General features: G+C 41.0%; 1 protein-coding gene across 1 annotated transcript in view; it reads left to right on the top strand.

Moving 5' to 3' along the window:
- KIAA0930 (KIAA0930 ortholog) overlaps window positions 1-8,191 on the top strand; it is a 157,688-nt gene that overhangs the window by 126,780 nt on the left and 22,717 nt on the right. The window contains 2 exon segments of the mRNA XM_075070445.1: window positions 4,968-5,069; window positions 6,575-6,715. Coding sequence (XP_074926546.1) covers window positions 4,968-5,069; window positions 6,575-6,715 — 243 coding nt within the window.

The following is an 8,191-nucleotide window of genomic DNA, read 5'->3' as shown; positions in this document are numbered from 1 at the left end:
TGGAGTTGCCACTTGCCAGCTACTGGCAGCAAAAGTTTAGTAAGTCATTTCTCATTGGAGACGTCTGAAAATGGTATAAGTTGTTTGGTTTTTTTGGATTAACACATGGAGTGTTTAGTCAGTACATGGGTTATGCTGGAGATTTTGGGAGGCTGATTATTTTTATTACAGTCATTCCAGATCCATACCATATTTTGTTGATTATGATCGCAAAATGGGAGACCTTTCATTTATGGCACATGTACTGAGTTGTGTTCATTTTCCTTCTTTCTCTGCCAAAAGACTAATTCCAACATTGCTCCTCAGACAGCGATTTTCACCATTAATTTTTTATGTAGAATACAATAGAACCATTTCACTGCAAATCAGAATTCTGAGATTATCAACACAGCTGGGAAAGGTTTGTTGCAAGTTTTCTCAGATTACATGGCAGGGAACTTTATGGCTGTGGATATTTCCAGGGTGTTGCCCTTTTTCATTAACATTTCCATTTTTTCCATGCCTGGGGAGGTGATTTTCATCCATTTCACCCTTAAACTAAATACTACATGTGGCACACCTACTCCTCCAGCTAACCCCTAACCTTACATCTGAATAGAGTGCTAGAGGGATTCCCACACCCACATCCGGAGTTGATTGTACCCTGTAGTAAGGGTCTTTGCAGAGCTGTTAGATATTGAAGTAATTGTCAGAATAAGTGTGTCTTGGCTATGAATAAAACAGCAGTGGTTTCAGTGTGTTCAGAAAGGAAATTGGAACACAAAAATGTTTTTCTTTGAAGCCAGACAGAAAGATGAAAACTATGAATATAAAGTGTTTTCTGTTTTGTGCACTGATACTTAGCTCTGGACATCTGTTTTCCCCACCTCCACCACCAATTGAAACCTCTGTCGTCTGTTTCAGCTGGACTACGTGGTCACCTGTGCTGTGTGCACTCGCTCAGATGGAGGGGATATTCACATTCACAAAAAGAAATCTCAGGTGAGCGGATCCCACTATTGTTGAGGCTTCAAGGACAAATATTTTGCACCCAAACTTCCCCACCCCTAACAACTGTATAAAAACCAAGGCAGCAAGTCTCAAGTTGTGGTCTGTGGAGCTGCTTCACAAAGGTGACACCTCCATCCATCTTCATGAAGTGACATTTTCTGATAGTTACATCCCAGAGCAGAGCTCATTTAATATCTCAGAATGTTTTTGTGAGGTTGGCTTAAAATCCCCCCTCTAAAAAAAACAAAAAACAAAAAACACACAAAAACAAAAAAAACACCACCCCCGTGCCTCTCAGCATCTTTGTTTCTTGGATCTCTCTATTTCGTGTAAATCCAACTGTAATCAGATCTGAAGATCGCCCCAAAAGTATCAGGATATCAAACCCAGAAGAGGACAGAACCAAAAGGCAGCTGGGAGAGATTGTAGCATTGGGGGCTGCAGGCAAGAAGAGACTTGATCCTACTATAAGGTCACATCTCCCTAGAGGCCAAAAATCAACAGCACAGATATAAAATAAGGACAAGAAACAATGGGCTTAAATTGCAGCAAGGGCGTTTTAGGTTGGACATTAGGAAAAACTTCCTGTCAGAGCAGTTCAGCACTGGAATAAATTGCTTAGGGAGGCTGTGGAATCACCATCATTGGCGATTTTTAAGAGCAGGTTGGACAAACACCTGTCAGGGGTGGTCTAGGTAATACTTAGTCCTGCCTTGAATGCTGGGGACTGGACTAGATGACCTCTCAAGGTCCCTTCTAGTTCTATGTCAATTTATTTCCAGCTTGTCTCCTTTAATGCCTCTGCTTTCTCATGTAACCAGCCATGATACTTTTGGCAGGGAAGGCATGAGATCAGGGCTGGGAGGATCCCTGCTTTCAGAAGTGGGAATAGGGAATTGTTTGAGAATTAGTGAATTAGGGAAACAGTTGACAAGGACCAGGACAGATTGTCCATGTCTGAAACCTTATTTAAATCTAAATAGTCATCCTCCTACTTAAACAAAAACCAACAAAATACCCAACAGTCTCTTACTGAAATCTGTACAAGATTTATTGCCAAGGATTTTCCTTTTGAAGGCAACCTGGAACAGTCAGCTATAAAAGTGACCTCTGTGACCTTTGTTATTTACATAGCTGTAGGCTTTGCTTATTTTATACAAGGCAAAGACATAGCTTTGGGATGCGGGAAGAAAGAAAGAAAAACTGTTTCTTATAGAAAAGTTCTATATGAGGCTCTCTCTTACTCTCACACAAACACATACACACACAGAGGGAAGATGACCGTGGCTCACTTACTAATGGGGGGAGGAATGAAAATTCCTCAAAGAAAACAGTTTCAAAAGTCTTGGTAACTCAACTTCTGTCCTGGAGACTACATTTAATATCAGATTATAGTATATCATATCAGTCTATCGGTATGCTATGAAAAAAAAATCAAGGTATATACATTGCATGTCTTCTTATGGGTACGTTCACCAGGTAAATGAAGGTGGGATTGTAGTGCGTGTAGACATATTGGCACCATCTTTTAATCTAGCTACCATGGGTGGTAATAGTTGAATAGGATTACAGATTATGAAATGGAAGATTTGCTGCTTCTCAGTGATTACTGTGCATCTGCCATATTGGGGAAATCTTAGCCTTCCCATTAGAAATTCTATAACTCCGTTTATTTTTCATATCAGTTGTCAACATGAAGCAACTTTTTTTAATATGTGTATACAAATTTGTATTCAGAATTGCTATGCCAGATCAAGCCTATAATCCATGTCCAATGTCTTACATCGAGCCATGGTCCATGCTTGATGGTTTGAAGCAGAGGTGTCAGATCCAGATCACGTGATATATTTATGTGGCCCATGTTGTGGGTGGGTGTTCTGCAGAACCTCATGGTTGTGAAGATAACATTCCAAATGTGAACAGAGTGTAAACCAAACCATGTTGGCATCCTCAACCTGCAAACAGGGCGCTGGAAACAATGTTTTTTAGTGTGAACTCTTCCCCCACTCTTGTGTCGGTTATTCTCAGTAGGACATTAGCTCTAAAGCATAAAGAGGACACTTTAAACATCAGCATTAACCATTTCATTAGTGGACATTTTAGACGATGAAATGGGAAAGGTGGTGAGAATTGGGAGTTGCTGCAGAGAGGAAGAAAGGAGGAGAGGCGCAGAGAGGAAGAAAAAAGAGGATGAGGATGAAAGTGTAACATGGAGCAGAAAAAGTAATAGCCCTAAAGAGGGGCATATTTTCTCAGCAAGTGATGTTGAAATCAATAACTTACAAAATAAATAACTAAACATTTATACCTGGGCTGTCAATTAATCGTGGTTAACTCACATGATTAACTAAAAAAAATTTATCATGATTAATCAGTGTGTTTTAATCACACTATTAAACAATGGAATACCAATTGAAATTTGTTAAATATTTTGGATGGTTTTTCTACATTTTCAAATATATTGATTTAAATTACAACACAGAATACGAAGTGTACAGTAATCACTTTATATTATTTTTATTACAAATATTTGCATTGTAAAATGATAAACAAAAGAAATAATATTTTTCGATTCACCTCATACAAGTATCATAGTGCAATCTCTTTATTATGAAAGCACAACTTACAAATGTAGATTTTTTTTTGTCACGTAACTGCACTCAAAAACAAAACAATGTAAAACTTCAGAGCATACAAGTCCACTCAGTCCTACTTCTTGTTCAGCCAATCACTAAGAGAAAAACTTTGTTTACATTTATGGGAGATAATGCTGCCCTCTTTTTATTTACAATATCACCTGAAAGTGAGAACAGAGGTTTGCATGGCACTTTTTAGCCGGCATTGTAAGGTATTTACATGCCAGATTGTATGCCCCTTCATGCTTCGGCCACCATTCCAGAGGACATGCTTCCATGCTGTTGACACTTATTAAAAAAATAATGTTATTAAATTTGTGACTGAACTCCTTGGGGGATAATTATAGTCTCCTGCTCTGTGTTTTACCCACATTTTGCCATATGTTTCATGTTATAGCAGTCTCACATGATGAACCCGCATGTTCATTTTAACAATGCTTTCACGGCAGATTTGACAAAAGGCAAAGAAGGTACCAATGTGAGATTTCAAAAGATAGCTACACCTTTTAAAGATTAGCTACAGCTTCTTGAACCAAAGGTACTTGACCCAAGGTTTTAAGAACTAGTGCTTCACAACAATTGATTGGGAGGGGGGTGGAACATGCTTTCACAAAGTCGTTAAGAGCAACACGCTAAGAGGAAACTAACAGATCCGATCTAGCATAATAAGAAATATCAACCTTCTGCTGTTGGCATCTGACTCAGATGAAAATGAACATTGCACGCTTTGAATTGTTATGCGAGCAAGAACCCATCATCAGCAATGGTTGTGATAGCAGCATGGCCAAGGGACAGCAGGAAGGGTGTAGAAGGGAGCCTATTCCCATAAGGGGAAGAAAGTTTCCTATAGATTAACTGATATGAGCCCTGTACCAATTAGAACACTCCTGAAGCCAATTAACACCGCAGTCCATCACATAAAAACCCTGCTTCAGTTCAGACAAGTGTGGAGTAGGAGCAGTGGAACTTGGAAACTGAAGATTAGAAGCTTGAAGATAGGAAGAACCCTCTCATAGCTGAGAGACAGACCGGAGAACAGAGAGAGCGGACAAAGGGGACACACACCCAAACATTCCCATCCTGAGCTTTTAAAAAATCCTGTTTCCTGATTGGTCCTCTGGTCAGGTGTTTGGTTCTCTTTGTTTACCCTTTACAGGTGAAAGAAACATTAACCCTTAGCTATCTATTTATGACACCACGGGCTTAAAGTAAGGTGAAATTCCCCTAAAATATATCTTTGGCCAGTTCTGCAATGTTTTACTATAGGTTTATTTTTAAGTATTCATAATTGTACATACATTCAAGAGATAAGTTTGATAACATCTTCAAAATTTCTTCCAGCAAGTATTTGCATCTCCAAGCAAACACCCAATGGACAGCAAAGGAGAGGAATCAAAGATCAGCTACCCTAACATATTCTTCATGATTGATAACTTTGAAGAGGTGGGTCTGTTGTTAGAGTGGAAAATTTTCCTCATTTTTGTCCTGTAATCTCCCTTTTCTATTGTGTGTCCAACTTGATATATTCCCACCACTGTCTCACTGCCCTGGACCACAAGGCAACAGTTTACTTAATTAGTCTTCGTGGAGCCCCCTGACCATGATCCAGCCAGATGGGCAAAGCCATGATTTTTTTTCCAGAAACATTAATTTTATGTGACACTCCCAGGGGTATCCAGGATTGGTGAGGCACCTTACCACCACCTGCCATTAGTGTTGAGGCAGCTTTGTCTGTGCATGCTGTGAACCAGCTCCCTGAATCCACCAGTCTCTGGCTACATGAGCACTACTATGTTCCAAGCTTCTGCAAGCTTTGCTCCCTCTGTGTAGTTGAATGAAAGGCACACATCAACACCTGAGCCCTCTCCGGATGTTCCTGGGAGCGTCCAGCTCCTCATTCACTGAACACTCACAGAATTACCAGCCCTGCTGTTCCCAAAGGAACAGTACACAGCAGCTTGTAGAATTCAGCTCCAGACCAGCATTTTGCTTGGCACCACAACACGGAGATATATTTGCAATGAAAACAAGAATATGTTTATTATCAAAAACTAGAGATTCAGGACATAGTGAGTAAGAATATTGGAAAGAAATGGATAAATATAAAACAGAATCATAACATGCTTTCTAGTGACTAAACTTAGCTAACAGGTTATCCATCTCTCTAAGGCAGTTTATCTCATCCAAAGTCCTCTTCAGAGTTTTCAGCCAAGATTGGCTGAGACCTTGTTTTCATGAATGCAGACATGCTATCTGTTTACTTCCTAGGTGCAGGATGAAAGGGTATCTTCTTTGCCTTCTAGAAATACCCCAGAGATCATGTTCTTTGCTCATAGACAGGACAATCACCTGGGCCTTGTTTTTTCCTGTGTGCTCCTTTCCAGTGTGTTCCTTTCCTTTAATGTTTGACTTCATATGTAAACGGGCAACCATTGTGTTTAACGGTACTTAATTTATGTTACAGCGGAGTGATGCACATTTCTTACCTCCTATCTGAAGGAAAACTGGTTTTTCATCTTTGCTGGTGGTTGATCCCTTGATACAGACTTTACAAACCTATTTTCAGTATATAGACATAACTCCTTATATAATATCTGTACATACCTTTCACAACAGTACTAATGAACCGTGTGACACCCGGCTTTCATTTGAAACCTCACATGACATTCTGTGGTGAACTAGAGCATACTCATGAAACTCATGAGATTTCTATAACTCCTCCATACCCCATTGCCAGTTAGCATTAAGAAGTTCCTGGGTCATAACTTATCACCCCAAACTTTCTGGGTATTGGAAACTGATCTAGATCTGAATTTTCCAAGTGGCTCCTGTCTGTACAATGGGCTGAAGTAAAACCCTGGATCCTGAACACACTCAAGCTATGTCTAAAGGATCTAATCACTACAGCTTTTCCTCTAAGTGTTTGGTTTCCTTGGATGCAATGGCAGGTGTTCAGTGACATGACCGTGGGGGAAGGCGAGATGGTCTGCGTGGAGCTGGTGGCCAGTGACAAAAGCAACACCTTCCAAGGAGTGATCTTCCAGGGATCCATCCGTTATGAAGCACTCAAGAAGGTCTATGACAACAGGGTAAGACACTTCCTCTCTTTTGCAGCTGTGGTGGTAGTGAAATTTCCATGATGTTTTCAATACTATTGATGCTGCCATCAGCTTTTTGTCTTCTAAAGCTACTTATGCTGAGAGTCTGCTAGTCTTCATGGCTTTGAAAGTTACCAGAAACAGCTGTACAAAAATCCACTAGTTTTAGTTCACACAGTCATGATGAACTGAAGTCATCAGAAGAGTCAGGCAGGATTTGTACCTCCTGATGTTTGACTGGGATTTAAAATTGGTAGGAACCCAAGAAATCTAAGTGAACCTTAGGTGTGAATCCTAAGAAACTTTCCAGTTCTGTAATGAAATGAATGTTTTGCCATACTACATTTTTGTATGATCCTCTTCTTTTCAGAGGTAACTATAGTTATCTTCTAAGAGCCGGGAAGATCCTCTTAGCGTTTTTACACCTGTTGGTTTTAACCTTTCACTGTTGTCTTGTTACATAGATACAATAACTCCTCACTTAAAATCAGCCTGGTTAACATTGTTACGTTTCTGATCAATTAGGGAACATGCTCGTTTAAAGTTGCACAATGCTCCCTTATAATGTTGTTTGGCAGCTGCCTGCTTTGTCCACTGCTTGCAGAAAGAGCAGCCCATTGCAGCTAGCTGGTGGCTTAAAACTAGGTAGGACCGGCAGCCCGCCTATCAGCTTGGCAGCATCCCAGCAGGCTATCAATTGTCTGGCAGTTCAGCTGTGCCTCCCCCCACTGCCCTGTGCTGCTCCTGCCCTCTGCCTTGGAGCTGCTTCTGGGAGCCTCCTGCTTGCTGTGTGTGGTGGGCGGAGGGGGGCTAATGTCAGGGTGTCCCCTTTGCCCCCCGCTCCTGCCCCCCATCTCCACAGAGCGAGCGGGGACATGACAGGGCTCAGAATGGAGGGAGCTTGCTGGCAGTAGCTGCTGTCTCAACTTGCTGATCTGCTTAAAAATGCAGTGTACTTAGAGTGGGGTCAGCGTACTTAAAGGGGCAATGTGTGTTTATATCTCACACACAGCATGTGTGTCTCTGTCTCTCTGCCATACTGTGTCTCCTGCCTCCATTCATGCTGCCTTGTAGAGTGTGAAGCTGCATTAACAACATGTTAACTATTGAGGGCTCAGCTGAGTGCTAGTTCATTATTTAGCAGTAAGGCATTCTCTGGGAAATATCCCACTCTCTGACTTGGCAACCTCAACCAAGCTTCACAATCATCATTGCTGTGTACAGTATTAAATTGTTTAAAACTTATACTCTGTGTGTGTGTGTGTGTGTGTGTGTGTGTGTGTATAGATATGGTTTCAGTTATGGTGGTAGTAGGGATTGTCATGAGGGCTCTATTGGCATCTTCTAACATACTATCTGATGGTACTTCTCCACTGAGCCTTGGTAATCGGTCTCTAGGATTGACTGTAGCTAGTTTCTCCATGATCTTATGCCTCATATCAGCTGCTGTGCTCTGCAATGGAGGGG

Source organism: Chelonoidis abingdonii, chromosome 1 (assembly GCF_003597395.2).
Source record: "Chelonoidis abingdonii isolate Lonesome George chromosome 1, CheloAbing_2.0, whole genome shotgun sequence".
NCBI lineage: Eukaryota > Metazoa > Chordata > Testudines > Testudinidae > Chelonoidis > Chelonoidis abingdonii.
The sequence above is the reverse complement of the archived record's forward strand: the minus strand, read 5'-3'. Positions and strand labels throughout refer to the sequence as shown.